The sequence below is a fragment of the Falco punctatus genome (genome assembly GCF_963210335.1).
Source record: "Falco punctatus genome assembly, chromosome: 10".
NCBI lineage: Eukaryota > Metazoa > Chordata > Aves > Falconiformes > Falconidae > Falco > Falco punctatus.
In genome coordinates this window covers 3,548,610-3,564,727 of record NC_137590.1, presented here as the reverse complement: position 1 = coordinate 3,564,727, position 16,118 = coordinate 3,548,610, and the positions used below count along the sequence as shown (strand labels likewise).

General features: G+C 42.2%; 1 protein-coding gene across 4 annotated transcripts in view; it reads right to left on the bottom strand.

The window, feature by feature from the left end:
• PTPRT (protein tyrosine phosphatase receptor type T) overlaps positions 1 to 16,118 on the bottom strand; it is a 467,104-nt gene that overhangs the window by 91,680 nt on the left and 359,306 nt on the right. For all 4 annotated transcript variants that reach the window (XM_080405963.1, XM_080405961.1, XM_080405964.1 and 1 more), the window contains exons 12-13: positions 13,677 to 13,950; positions 4,917 to 4,953 (exon numbers count right to left, since the gene is read on the bottom strand). In XM_080405963.1, coding sequence (XP_080262089.1) covers positions 4,917 to 4,953; positions 13,677 to 13,950 — 311 coding nt within the window. The remainder of the gene's footprint in view (positions 1 to 4,916; positions 4,954 to 13,676; positions 13,951 to 16,118) is intronic.

Genomic DNA, 16,118 nt, shown 5'->3' with positions numbered 1-16,118 from the left:
CCCTCTGCACAGGTATACACTCACCTCAGCGCAACATGGGTGCTGTTAAGGAGCGCCCCTGTGCCCTGGGGTTAACAGAACCGTAAAGGTCTTTTCCTGTGCAAACCAAATACAAAACAAGAAGTCATGAAGCTGCTCAGACTTCTGCAAGTTTGAACAGTTTTCCTTCTCCTGAACTGATAATCATCTGTGCTCAAGAGGCTGGGCGGGTTTCATGTGGTCACCTGTTGCCTACCTATTAATGCTAAGAACAAGGAAAATTGTTCCCAGGCAGCATGCACAAGAGGAAAAAAACGGGGGGGGGGGGGGGGGGAATGTACCTCGTAATGATTATAAAGTTCCATTCCTTCATTTCCAAGAACTTAAATTTTAAAGAAAGAAGAAATGAGTATAGAGAGATAAGGAACCATTAATGAGCCCTCTGCCTTGGTTTCAATTACACTGTGAAATTAATTTAATGCACTTTAAGAATACAAGAGGTAATCGCTCTTTCTTGGTAAGAGGTTACAATTTTCTCTAATAAAGTGTCAATATAAATATGTTGCTTTAAGACAGGGAGAACAAGTCAGTTAATTCAAAAAGAATGGGACATATTAAAATAAATGCTATCAAGGCAACCAAATGGTAAAACTAATAAATAAATGTCTGCATAGAAACTGTATGGCAGAGAGCTGGTAAATTGGGGTTTAATTAGGAACTTATTTTTTAAGGAGTGTTTTATGCTAATGATATGCACCCGAGTGACTAATGCTGTGAAAGACGACATTACTCCGGTAATGTAAAAAAAGAGGAGTAGCCCACGCGAGGAGAGATGTTTATGGCTGGAAGTGGTAAGAAATCTGAGAGCAACGAATCTGAAAATAAATACATATGTACATACAAAAGGTTAATAACGCTTGTGGATGTAAAACATGCTGGCAAAATGTGAAATGGCTACACAGACTGGGCAGATGTAGCGAGCTTTCTGATGGACTGTCAAATGTCACCACAGCAAAGGCTGACAATGAGTCCCCGCCACTGGCATCAGCCAGCTCCTACCCTGGAGCCACTGGATGGGAGGCAACGAGCTCAGCAAAGCTGACCCAGCTGGGCATCTGTCAGCTCTGCTCTGGAGGGTGCACCACTGGTGTCATGACCCAGTGCTCTGGAATGCCAAACCCCACCCCGACAGTTAGTAACCCAATATACAAGATCTGAGAGGTCTTTCTTGCTGCCACAGCAATCAAGTTCATCAAAACAGGAGCAGCACGCAGCAAACCACGCCGAGGAGCATACCGGCGGGAGAGGTGGGAAGCAGCTCTTGCACAAAGCTGAGCTGAACTGAAAAAGGGTCGAGCTGAACAGTCTATTTCTTGCTAAAAAGGGAGGAGAGAAAACTGGGAAAACTCCCAAACTCTCTTTAATGGACTGAAACACTTTTCAAAGAGTTGTCTGCTTCCATTGCCTTGGTTTTGAGGCAACGGGACATACAGAGTGAATTGCCTCCCAGCCTGCCGAAGTAGCAGCAGTGGAACAGCCTCATGCATCTCTCAAGTAATTAAAGCTACTCAGCACCTGAACAGGTGCCCTGCAGCAACACCCAAGATGTGTTATAATCCCCCAGTAACACACTGCCTAATACATTTTACTGCTAATTACTCCCACACTCACATTTAGTGCCCTTGTTAATGCAGTACTTCAAGACAATACTCATCTTGCTTTAACATGCCTGGATCCTAATCTTCCTGTCACTGGTGTAGATCAGAACTCATTTCACTGATGTTAACGGAGCTACTGCAGTGTCAGATGTCTAGGGATGGAAAACTTAGGCCTATATCCTAAAAGGAATGTTTAGTCTGGCATCAGTAGTATGTATTTATTTTCTTGCATCAAAACAAAATTTACTTCTTCTCTGGTACCAACTCAAAGCAGAACTTTTAAGTTGTCAATGCTGAGATTAGGCTTGATTCCAAAAAAGTGGTTCTTTTCCCCCCTTAGTCTTACCAAAGACACCACAGTGGTATCTCTGCTAGCAGCTCTGATGATTTTTTTTCTACAGGTTTGCTCATTCTATCCTCAGAAAGAGAACAATGCAAACAAAGGCGAATACAGGGCAATGCCATTAAAGATAATCAATATAATGAGTAGACAGAAGACAGCACAGACACAGTAGGTCATCTAGAACATCCCAGCCATCAGCCTTTGATCAGTTCACAGTGTAATTATAGATCCGTGAGCATCTCTGTCCACTGCCACACAGCAGAGTGCAGCTGCGACACCTCCCTTCAGGGGCTGGGATGTGGAGTGTCTGAGTCCTCCTACTCATACGGAGCTAACGTATGGTGGGAATTCATCCTCATGACGTGTGGAAACCTGAAACTATGGGAAAGCTGCAAACCACAGAAGCACATTGTTCAGCTATTGCTCAGCTGCTCATACTTCACAGATGCCAGCAATGGAAGATACTGTTATGTTATCAAGACTACAAATTCACTTGTGATGCTACCTTGCTGGTGAGCTGCAAGGCAATACTGTACCTTTGAAGAGCTAAAACTGCATAAAATTAGCCACAGTTGTGCATATTCCCGTGTCCTTGCTAATGGTCAGGCACTGACAAATACAACATGGCAATTCACAGAGCAAGGACAAGAGAAAAATAAGGAAGGAAAAAAAAAAAAACCAAAACCAAACACCAAAGGAATTTCCACATCGCATGCACAGAAATCAGATATCTGCCTATAAATCAAAAGTTGTAACCATTGAGACAGTGAGAATAAACATGAGAACTACCTACCATCATTTCTTGTCCTTCTCCATTTGTGTCAATCAAGAATAATCCTAAAAACTAAGCTCACCAAAAAGCAGTGGCTCTAGGCACCCTCAAACTCTACCCCTCTCTTTTATATCTCTTATGAAATTAATACTAGTAAGAGATCCTTTTTTAAAAAGAGACCACATTCAGAAACAACAGAATGAGGGGAGCTTATGGACTCTGCCTGGTGACCTAACTGGTAAATGAAGATTAAATCAGTTTGCAGAAGTCAATTCAAGGTCAAACACTTATGTGACACTCTTCTGAAGGACCCACATCAGACAAAGCAAATCAAAAGCTCATGCAAGAATGGGACTTTTCAAGCTGTATAGTTGGTGGGTTTTTATTTGAATAGTTACAGAGCAAATACCTTTCCTGCTAGCATGACAACATTCTTCCACCAACTCCAGAAAATGGAACAATTGAAATGGGAGAAACTACAGGTCTCCAAAAACGAATTAATACAGTTTCTATGATCTCTTGAAGAGATCTCTAGTCATATTCTGGGAAAATCCTGGGGATGCTCATTCCACCCAGACTCGCCAGTCCAGCTCTTTCCACCCCCAGAAAGCCAAAATAAAGAATTTGAAATGGTCACATCACTAGCAGCTGGAAAAACTCAGGGGGAAGGAGGGGAGACTAAGACACACAGATGTTTGTAAACCCAGAGGAATGAATTAAATAAAGATTTTATGAGGAACTTTTTAAAAGAAAAGCAACAAGAGAATATGGGGAGCAGCAGCATCTGTGGCTCTCACAGATGAAAAAGGAGGAAGGGGAGAAATGGCTCATCCTCCTTGGCTTTCAGTGGTGACACAACTGCTTACAGACCCACCAGCTCGTGTATCAGGTCTCAGTGGTGAAACAGCTGCACAGGTGGGAACTTCATGCAGCACCTGCCACCCCAGCACGTGGCGCTCTGTAACAGACTGGGGATGTCTCCGTAAGAAGATGGAAAAAGTCATCTTCTGCCATCCAGCAACTGTTAGCTGGGGCAGCTTTGAGCCCTCTCAGCTCCTCTGTAAGTGCAAATGCAGAGGTGATCAGGAGAAAGTACCTGGAAGTAACCAGCTTCTGGTACTGCACATGACAGAAAGGAGTGATAAGAATGGAAAAAATGGGATGGTGCCTCAAAGGAAAAAGGAAAGTCATGGGTTCCTGCCAATGTAGTTTAACTCTTGGAAGACTCCACAGGCAGTAATGCAGTTATTTCACATTACAGCAGAGCAGTGAGAGCACAAGACAGCAACCCTAAGTTTTGGAAACTGAGAACTACCTGTAGCACGGCCACGGCAATTACCCGATCCTTCCCTTACAGCTCAGTTTGAGACTACAGCACGTATTGAGCAAGTCTTTTTACAGCTACTCCTCTGTGTTACAAGTAAATTGGTTTCTGACACCTCTGCTGGCAAAGGAGCCCCTGGGATGATTTTGAAGTCCTTAGAAGAGTTGTTAAAAGCAACTCTGAACTCCAAGGAACCCAGGCATTGTCACCATCGGTCCCTCAAGAGTTACACCTCGTGAAGCAACCTGGGCATCGGAGCACTGCATCTTAACAGGACTTGTCTCGGGTTTGCTCATTCTGGTCTATTTGACCTATCAGTTTGGTCTATTCTGAACTAACTGCAATGAAAATAAGGAACGTACAGTACTAGTTTGTTGAATCATACCATGAAAGTGGTGTGATACAAGAACTATGTCCCACTGTACTCAATGTTAGGCTTATGAGAGATCTCTTCTTTTCTGCTTTATACAGTTATGGAAAAAACAAATTTCATAGGAAGTTAACGTTGCTTTTTCAGTGATGTTCTGCTGATAGCAAGAACAGTCCTCAGGACTGGAAAGCTGTCAACAGAACAAGGGAAAGGAGGAACTGCAGGGACAGATACCTTGTCTTTCAAAAAAATAACAGTCCACACATCTAGTAGAGTGGTTCTGGAAATTGTCATTTTGCCTTTGTAATCTTCCTTTAAAAAAATAAACCAAACAAAAAAAACAAACAACAAGAGGAGGTGGGGAGAGAGTGGTGTTTGTTCTTTGACTACTAACTGTAATCAAATTGTGTCACCACTGCAGCTTTTACATTACTGGCATTGTGCTTTGCAGGAGAGAGACACGCACATACCTTTTGTTGCCAGCCGGACACAGTTGATTTTTGTTTCCTGAAAAATAAAATAAAAAAGAAAAGGAAAACATCAAGGTGTGTAATTTGCCCATCTACAATAAACATACATCCCTTTAAAAAGGTACTAAAACAAATAAGCATTTTTCTTACGCTTCATCTCTGTAAATACCACCAACAGTTTTAGTTGCATAAACCACTCCATACCAACGGACTTGCCTACAGCTGCTTCTCTAACTGCTGAGAAGTTGAGTGACAACATGTTTTTCCACACTCAGTGTCTGAGTGATGGGTCCCACGTAACTGCCTGATTAACTAATAGCATTTACCAGTTAAATGACCTGATCTATAACAGGCAGACAAGCCTTGGGTCAAAAGTACATGCAACTGTACATCTAATTTTCATGCACCATTACTGCAAATTTTGCAAATTGGGTATTTATTTAACACATGGCAAACAGATACTGAGGTAGTTATTCGAATATTTCATCTCTCTGATATGTATGTGAAGCAAAACAGCATGCTGTATGGCTAGCTCTGCCAAATGAGCTATTCAAATCCAACCCACACTACTGCAGCTTTTCATTGCAGAGCTGGGATGAAACCCAACACTTTTGTTCAATCCACCTCGGAGCCTGCAGATCTGCATAAACAGGAGTTTGGATCGGAACAGCAATGTTGTATTTGGCTTAACTAACAGCTCAAACTCAGCAGCCCTCTCAGGCCACCTCCGCTGAAAACACATCCTTTCTGGTATCCCCAGCTCCTCATTCTACAGCCCTTATTGGCATGGGCTGCTTCTGTCCAACGAATGACTGCCATCCAAATCTTAATGTGTTGCTTTGGTTAAAAAGCCCACTTTGTCAGACAGTAATCTGCTGCAGGGTTTTTGTAGCACTTTATGTCTTTACATGCTCCTGTACATGTCTCAAGTGTAATGAATACTGCATAAATTACCGTGTGTAACAATGCCACATTAATATGGATGCTGGCTGGGCTCTGGAAACAACAGCCTAGCAAACGCACTGCTGAGCATCTCATTCCATCCTCAAGCAGTAAGATGAACTCTGAAAGTCTGAATTTGCTCCTGCAGAAAAAGCTGTTCCATCTGTGACAGAACTTCCCTGGTCTGAGCAGAAACACGCAGTCCCATCGTCGTGCCTTTCTCCTAACACTTACGCTGCACTTAGGAAGGGGACAACGGCAGGATCTCCCCTGGGAAACACGAGAGCGATTCTCTCTGATCTCTGTCTATGCGTTCCTCAAGACACCAGTCAGCCACACCATCTGGATATAAGCAACCCTGGTGTAGCCTAGAAATGATGAGATATTCAGAAGGACAAACTGTCCTTTTGATTTTTCCTTCAAACTCTCTTAAGAAACTTCTGGACCACCAAGTACATATCGTGTCTATTAAGGGCTTCCTTTCCGAGCCATACAGCCCCAGAGTGGAACTGGAGCACTGTTTACCCCAGTAAACCAGAAGCACCTCTCTTTGGTGCATCAACCCTTCTCCCCCTCAAAATTCAACTTGCTACACAACCTGTTCAGCTGTCGGCTCTGCAAAGTCAACGTAGCTGTGCAACACAGCTCCCCATTCATCTCTGCCTTGTGTATAATCAGTGCCAATTGCCAGCTATTCTGGAAATCCAAAATCTTTATTGCTAGTGATGATATATGAAGCTGGAAAAACATAGCTTTACTTTCAGAGCACAGCCTCAGCACATAATGCTGGGAATTATAAGACAGACAGATCCTGATGTAGTTTGCAATCTATGACAAGGTGACCTGGAAAATCAGCGATGAAAAATAAAAATAAAAAATCAGGATAGTATTTTTTCAGTCTAAAAGTAGGTGGATACTTGCTCACATTTTGTTGAGGAAAATTTTTGTGTGTATGAATTGCTTTCTGCTAGCTTCAAAGTCTAACAAAAAGCTAGAGAAATCAGTCAATGCTGAGAAACGGTGAGAAAACAAAACCCAAAATCTTGTTAATGATGCTGTAACTGATCTTATTTAAGCATGTGCATATTCCTGCTCCCTGCCCTCCCACAGGGTAATTTGAGAAGACAGGATGCAGTGTATTCTGTTTGCATCTACATCTACTAATTACTGCATTTAGCACAGACAATCATAGTTATTAGAAGACCATGATCTGGCACTGCCAAAAGCAAGGGCAATCAATCACTAGAAGAACAAGACATCTGGACTTGAGAACTTCATTTCAAATTACATCTTCTGAAAATTAAAAGATAAAAGAAAGCTGTACAGACACAAGGTGTCTGGCTACTAGGGATGGTAAAGTTTAAAGACTTGAACTTAGTCCATATTCCTGATTAGGGCTGATTATTGCATGGATCACCTTGTTGATCACCAACTGCTCATCACTTTGGTGTCTCATAAAAATGAGGTATCTTGAAATTTACTCTATTGCTCTTTGATCAATGCTGAGAATTGTTTGTGTGAACTTTTCTACCAAAACCCAAAAGAAATACACATTTTTTCCAAAAATCAGCAAAACCATTTTGCCACAATCACACTTATTTTCTGAAAAATACTGCTTTCGATTCAGACAAGGTGCTTTCCTGTACATAGTAAAGCAAGATGCTTCTCATTAGCCAAGAGAAAAGCAAGAACAAACAACGCAGATAATTCTAAATTATCCATCCAGATGGCTTAAAGCAATTACAAGAAAAATAATGAAATAAAGGACACTAAAAACCATTTTAGAAAAACAAAAATAATTTCCCCATATTTCAGTCTCCGTGTTGTTTCTGAACATTCTTTCAAAGGCTGCGATACCAACTTCTGATTTTATGACAGCACAGAAGTTTTACAAGGTCTTATACACCTGCAACATTCCTGACAATGACCCAAGATCCTCCATATTTGGCGTAAAGAGATCTAGTTTGTATTATGGCTGAAGTCACAGGAATAACTTATCTTTTAAGATCCCAGTAGCACTACTTCTACAGCTCTGTATCACTGCCAATATCTTATTCTCAAATCATAACAGAAAAACATAGGCGTATTTTAAGCAAGATTGTGGAGTGGGAAAACACTGCATGAAGACATCGTACAGCTCTTGATCCAACCTTCATTTTCCAACATGCTTTCTATCCAGAAAGCTTACCGCATATTAAGCCCATCTACGTGTTTATTAGAACATATTTACATAAGTTTGTCTTCCAGAACTTACTTCCTATATGAATAAAACCTGATTACTGTGTACCTGCACTCAGGGTTGAACCCTGGCTAAATTTTTAAAGTCCCGTGAGGACTGGATTTTGGAGTGCTGGCAGACTGTTCCTGGAGGGCAGACCAGGAGCTGCAGTTCGGATGAGCTGGAAACCCTCTGGAGAGAGCCCAGATTGTGCCGAGGAGCGGGTCAAGCCCCCTCTGCCAACACAGCCCATGCACGCAGACTTGAAACCACATACCGTGAGCCTGTTATAGCATCCTTCTGAATTTTCAGATTTTTTGTTTTTTAAACATTCTTTTAATATACTTTGTTTCTTTCTTTTTCAAAGCAAGAGAGCTGATGCTGTCTACTAATTACTTAGGTTCCGAAACATGCATCTCACTGAAGTACAGTGGATGATAAGAAGACAAGTTCTGTCTCTGTCTCTTCAGTGTTTGGATGGGAACAATTTTCTGCAGAAAAGGGCTAGGAGGGCAGCAGGACATATGTTTATGTGACAGCTGCGTCTTCACAACCTAAAAGGGCAAATGATTTTTTTTTTTCCCTTTTCTTTTAAAATGACAGCTTGCTGTTTACAGACTATGAGCAACAACAAAAGAAGCAGAGATTTTTCATCCATCTGTTTTCACACCCACCATTTTTTCTTTCCTTTACTATTATTATGACTCTGCCTTAGTTAAGCAATGCTTGCCTTGCCTGAAGAACCACCTGCCAGCAGCAGTGAGACCTGCTGTCCCCAGGCACACCGTGCAGGGCCCCCTGCACCAGGCACAGCTCCATCAGGCAGCTCAGATCAGGGACAGACAATCTGAACTTTTGCTGGTGCAGACAAGTAATTACCAACATCCCACTTGGCCTCAGTTTCAGCTTTAGTTCCCCATGTCCCAGCTTTACACCCAGCATGTTTGCTGACAACCTGCTCTGCACAGGATAGAAACGGTGGTTCTGTCCACTGAACATCTTAAGGAGTTATTTTTTTCCGTCCTTAACAGATTTTGCCCAAGTTCAGGGGAGCTCTACATCATGTGTCTCTTTTTTATCACACTGAAGCCTACTGTTTGCTGTCTTTAAAACTGATCATGTGCATATGTCTGTGCAAGATCAATGGATTCCCCTATAATTTCTATTGCCAGCTCAAGGAAACTGCTAGATCTCTGAGAGACTAAGCAAAAGCTAAGACTGCCTTTCCAATTACAAGCTGGGTTTAGTATCTGTGTCATTTGGAGAAGGGAGGTTTAACAAAGCAGTTAGGGCTTTTATTATTTACAATAGAAAGTTATTTCAATGTTATACAGTCAATCATCGAATACCCGCAGCACAAACCTCTCAGACGTGAGGGAAACTGGGGGAAGATTATATTTGCTACCCAGAAAACTCTCAGGTCCGCACACGCACTGGCCCAAGATGGCCAACCAGGTGTGGGAACGGGGGCTTGCAAAGAGCAAAGTACTTCCACAGCTGCTTTATTTCTGCCCCAGCAACTCCAACGTGAGATTAAGAAGTTAATCTAAGTGAACATAACTGTACACCCCAAACCCCACTGAACAGAGACGTCTTCAGAGCTGTTTAATGGTTCACAGAAGCAATGCAGGTGGCCTTGGTGCCACTTCATTTTTCAGAGCACAGTTCATGCTGAACTGAAGCACCTCACTACATTTTTCCACAGGCACGAATGCCACCTCTCTGCTGGCAGCTCTATCCATACCTCCAAAACGTCCCAGAAGAAGAATGTTGTGTACTGTGAGTAGACTTGTCAGCATCTAGAAATCCAGCCTGAAGTCCCCCTGATAATAATGAACTGCCTGATTGTGCATGTAGTACAAGTCATTAGAGAGGGGAAAAAAATCAATAAGAATCTCTGTAGAGTCTATCATTCCCTCAAAAATAATATTCTCATTGATTCCTGTGGTGCTACTTTTCACAATTCTGGCCTGAAAACATCATTCACCTGTTGGAGCACCAGGCTGCAGGAGCAGCTGGCAGTGTCCCCACATCACCTCCAGCTGTGTCACGGAGCCTCCTGCCTCATCTCCCACTTAGAGGAAAAGTGGCCAAGAGTTACTGATTGCAACTGTGCCATTACGGATTTCATTTCAGCTCAATGAGGTAAAATGCAACTCCAGGAGGGATTTTTGGGAAGCTCTGGTTTCTGAGCTGCTCAAAAAATCCGGGCAGGTTTCACAGTGCAGCCAGAGAGTTTGCCCCATTTGAGCGTGTTGCTGGATCACTAACCAGAGACTGTCACCTACAATGACCCAGATAAAGAACCTGGGGACAATAAAACCTCCAAAATTTAACTTTGATTATCATGTCAGTATAAGGATAAGAGAGGATAAGGAGTAACACAGTATTGCCACCCTGGCCTCAGCTTTCAGCGGGATAAGCACTGGAAGGGCTGGTGTTTTAAAGGAGCTGAGCTCAGGGAGGTTTTTCCGACAAGGAAAACTTCACGCTCTGTCAGGCAGCCATCTGTAGCAGGTGGCAGCAGGACAACTAGCAAATATCAGTTAACTACCTGGATGGCTGCGACAGCATGTGTGGAGACCCTGCCAGAGGAGAAAGAAGGCAGTTGTCCTTTCTTCTCCCTGTGTCACCCCTTGGGCTAACTCCTAACAATTAAGCAGTAACTAACAGCGCTTGTCACCCCCCCAGTTACAAAGCCTGGAGCTCCTGTTTCCTCCCCCCCCAACTTACTTCAAACTGACACATTTCAGCTCAGCATCTGGCTTTCAACAGTCCCTAGGAGAGAAACTCACACGATTTGGAAGCATTTTCTATAACAAAGCTGAAAACTATTCTGTTTCACACATGGTCTATTTAGACCCCTGTCTAGAAGCTGCACCACATTGACTAAACTTCATGCAACTGTCCACAGAAAAGAATTCAGCCAGCAACAGCGATCTCATTCAAACTCCCAAACAAGTACAACATTGCACAAGAGAAGGCAGAAAAGCTTGTGATCTGATTTTGTAGCAATTTGCCATACTTGTTTTGCATCCAGCTGTTAATTATGTTCCTTTCACTGTAACAATCATGGCTAATGGTTGCGGAGCAGACAAGAACACCAAATGAGCACAACTCTCAATGAACAGAGGAGCTGAAACAATGCAGAACTCCTGTAACACTACTAACCTCCTCCTAATCAAGCTTTTTGACCAAATACAGAATGTTTCTTCAAATTAAGCTCTCCCTGGAGTCCTACATTTCCAAAGGAAGACGTTCTGGTTCACTGCATAAAGGTTTCTCTTTGCAGGTTCCAGGTGTGGAAAGAAGTTTCATCATTCCACAACTGTCAGTGATTAATTAAACTATAGAATACCCTAATTAAAAAATGAGCAGCAATGCTCTGTTAAGTTTCTCGTGCAAGAGAACATAAGGCTGTATTTTAATTGTGCAAAACTGTTACTGTTTCAGATATTTTTCAGATGCCCATTATCAAAAATGCCGCGTTGCAGCCACAGTTATTAATAGGCTTTAGGAAGACTGGTAAAAGCAGCTCAGGTTATAGTCGTAAGTAAAACCCCAGAACTCTTAAATCCAAATGATACCTGTAAACAATTCTGGGAAACAAACAAACCTTCTTATTTAAAGCTCCAAAAGACTGGATGCAAATCAGACCTGATTTTTGAGGTGTGGGGCTTAAGGATTTTAGCAAGAAACAAAAAGTATCACAGCTACTCCTCTGAAGATCCATATTCTATTCCTAGACATTCCCTCTGTGTTTTTTTCCTATAGCACTGCACTTCAAGAATATATAAACATATACTGCACCAACATAAAGTATTCACACAAGAGGCAATTGCTTGCTCAAATAGGAATGTGCTGTGTCTGGCAAGGATGCTTCTCATGCTCTCATAGACTCTGTATTCTTGCATACAGACTCTTTTGATTAACTTATGCTTAAAAAGTCCTTTACAGTCTTGTGTTCTTATCAGAACAGCCCAAGCAAGTCATTCTTTTTTGAGCCTTTATCATCTCGTGTGTAGAGTGTGATGCAGCCTGCCAGCTACAGAGATCCAGAAAAGGCAGGAGGCTCACGTTAGCGCTGCTTTAATCCAGAATGCCAGAGGAAGCCTACGTTCCCATTCATATAACCCATTTAGGGCAAATTGTATCGTATTTAAGCAAATAAATTTTTTTCTTCCCTGGGGATCCATTCTCTAGCAATTAGCTGTCTTACAAGGGGGAACTAACTAGACACAGAGACACGTATATTTCACAATTTCCTTTATAAAGGCAAATCCAAAATTGAATTAATTGAGTAGTGCTGGAAGGGAACTATATCAACTAGAAAGGAAACCAAGGTGAAAAACAGCACAGTATTGGAGAGATTTGTGCTTGTCAGCCATACAGGAGAAACTGCAGGAGAAAGGTGATAAATGAACGCTGTAAAACACCAAGATATGTTGTGAACACTCATTGGCATTTCCAGCCTGTTAAACAACGCACAGTCCTCTATGATGCGCAGCTGTGTTTTGGGTATAAAAGATACTACCCCAAGTGTAGACCAAAGCCTACATCATCCATCTTTGATTGATTTTTCTAATTTTGCTCTTTTGGAGGTGATGTCTTAAAGAATTTATCTATATTGAAGTTAGATTCACGAAAGCACTGCCAAATGAGCAATAACAGACTCTGCTATCCCACTTCTTGATGCCATGTTAATGCTGTCAGACTCTTCATCAGGCCACAGCGTCAAACTGTATCACGTTATGTGATAATCAAGAGCAATTAGAGGAGTCAAAGGGGAGGAAGGTGAAGGAGGGCTTAGACTGGATCTAGCCTATACGCTTTAGCTGAACTGACCTGAAATGGCAGAGGTAAAGGGGAGATCAGAACTACCCTAGGCTGGAATAGGAGGATGGAAGATGGAAAAGGGGCCTTCCCTTTTCCTGTGACGGGATCTGCTGGGGTGTTTGAGCCTGAGAATAGGGCAGACTATGTTTTCTGTGCAGTCTCCATTTTAAACCTAATATCGCAGAGTAAGCATATGTAAAAATATAGTCCAGAGTATTCAAAAGGAGGAACGCAGATGTGCACACGGTCTCCCCTGCAGTACAACTTACTGAAGCTGAAACTCCCAACAGTAAGTGTTACATGACGATGTGATCAAATGCAAGCTACAAGGTCATCCAACGTCATAGCCTTTGGGCAGTTCTCGTCTCACAATGTCCCCTCAAATTCACAAGCACTGTGAACTGGAGACTATTGGTACATTGCAGTTACGTCTTTTAAAAGCACAATAGCCCCTACTCTGACATGCATACATATGCAAGGGGAAAGAAAATACCCACATTCTAAGCAATTTGTTTTCTAAATCACATGCCAGCATGTGCCTTTACAGAGACTGGCTCCCTAACAGGTTTCTCATCGGATCTAGGCATCAGAAAGAGACTGGAGTGAATGACAAGTAATGGCATGTTTAATTTTCATAAATTTTCTGTAAGAGGGTAATAAGGAGGGGTTAAACTGGCATCCAATAAAGAAGGAAGGAGGAAGATGAGGAGGATAGATAGAGATGGTCATATGTACAGATCCAGTTCAATTTTCTCTGCACTTACTCCATTTGCCTTGCTAAGAGCCTGGAAGTATATGCTGTAGCTTTTCAGAGGAGAAAGCGGAGCGTTCCAGTAGCCATTGTAGGTTTTATTGTCGCCCACCGTGAATGGCTGTGTGACGGGCAGGTTGATGGGTTTCAGCTCGGCTGCAAAGTAGTGCGGTGAGTCAAGACTGGAAGCGTTCTTGTAGCTCACTGGGACAGAGAAGCATTCAACGATGTCTGCAGCTCTCCGTGCTTTCTGCAGCTTCTCCTCCTTGACAACAAGTTGATAGACACTAGGAGGGAGAGAGCAAGGTAAGATTAGAGCCTTAAAGAATACTTCCAACCATAAAAAGAAAAGAGTAAAGCAAAATAAGAAATACACAGCTAAGGCATCACAGTCAACACAGTTCTGTACAATGTTTTGTACTGGCACACCAGTAATGGTGGCAGCGGTGAAAGTTACTATGTGGGTAAGATGCTGGTCACTTGCTCTGTTGATTTAGTTGAACATTATCAAGATAAACCTTGGTGAAATAGATTTCAATCCTGTCACTCTGAGGAAAGGAGTAACTAATAAAATACCCTGTTTATAATGGATTTTTTCATGTGCTGAATACCAGAAAGCAGATGCTTTCTTCTGCAGCCACCGAGACGAAACAAGAACTGTTTGCTTGGGTCAAACGGCAGTTGCGGAGCAGGTGAAAATGGTGACAGATCCCTTTTGAAACAGTTTCAGGGTGCAAGAACCAGTTTAAATCAAAAAGATTCTCACATCTTCTAAGAATGTAACTTTTTTTGGCCCTCCCTGACACCTCTTTTTGGGATATATTCTGGGCTATAGAGTTCCCTAATATTAATTCCTGATGGCAAGTGTCCTCCTACCTTCCATCACTAAAAGGCTAGCTTACATACTGAGCAGGTGGCTTTACAGGTCTCCCAATTCACTTTTGTTTCAGGAAACAACAACTCTTCACATTCTTTCCAACTCTGAAATGTTAATTATTTCCAATTTCTGCTGAGCTTTTGGCCTCTATGATATGTAATAGCAATCTTGGTATTTCTAGCTTACTATTTAAGGCTCAAAGAGGTTGCAAGGCATTCAAATATACTCTGCTGGGTTCCCCCCACCCCCCCAGGCAGTTAACAAAGCCCTTAAGTTCAATGCTGCTACAGCTGAAGCAGGTTTACTGTCTGCTTAACACCACTCACCCATTTGACAAAGAAAGATACCGCTGCAGTCATTTTACTTTTTGTCAGGATATTCACATATGCTGCCCTCACCTGTCTGTGAGACCGGTCCTTTGTTTAGCTAGATAGGGGAGATCGATTAAAAGATTGGAAATAGCCAGCAGTGTATCACTCTCCCGGCTTCCACAGGCTCATTGTTGCAAAGGTTGGCCTGAAAAATTTCTAGCAGAGCAATAGCTCATCAGCGCTTCTGTGGGAAGCGAAGTTCTGGCACCTCCAACAAGCAGGAGTGAAACAAAACCTAGCTCAGTCTTTTGAATTAACTGTTACTTCAGGTCTGTGGGTATCTGGCACACTCACTGTTAACAACAAGGCGGTCAGTGAATCACTTGGAAATCATTTGGCTCCCAGTGCTAGACACAAAACCAACTAATCTTTACAAGTACGACCAATTCGTTAATTACTCGGTACTGTAGTTTTCCTTGCACAGGCTGCTACTAGCGTTTGCTAATGCAGCAGGAGCACCTACCAGGCGTATGGACTGCAGTCTTTTAATGATGTCCCACCAGCATTTTGGAAAACTTTCCTCAATTCCAGTTTGTTGGAGGCTTTAATGAAATATTTCAGACCTTCTCTGAGATTGATTTTATGATTTTTAAAAAGATAAACCGGTTTCCCAGTAACACTTCAAATATCGTTGAGGATCTAGTAGGAACTGTTAAGCAAAAACCTCTTTAACCTAAATCTTCTCATCAGCTTAGCAACAGAAACTTTTAGCTTGCCATTTTGGACACTCTTTACTAACAGACTACCTGCAGATTCTTACTCTGCTCCTTCTCTCTGACAATAACAAGCTATACTACTGGTAAAGTTTGCAATTTTGTTTGTCAGCAGTGTGCAAAACTGTAGCTGACATTTTTATGGGCATTTGACACATGCCTTCTGACATAAAAATGCTTGGTTTCTATTTTACCACATTCCACATACTTGTATTTTCTGGTTATAGACAAAGTTTCCTTTATGTACATACATAAATATATATATATGTATAAATATGTAATAGCCTCCTCTCAGCCTACACAGAGGCCAAGGGTTCCCTGTTCCTACCTCCCTGATACCTCCCCTAGCCCTACTCATTCTCTTGGTTGTCCCACTTGCTAGCAACAAAGTCTTGTAAATACACCGGTCTGTCTGCGGAGGAGGAGCTCCCAGCAACATCAATTGCCAGATAATGGAACTCTTTTCTCAAATGATTAGAGAACTTATTTTCCTT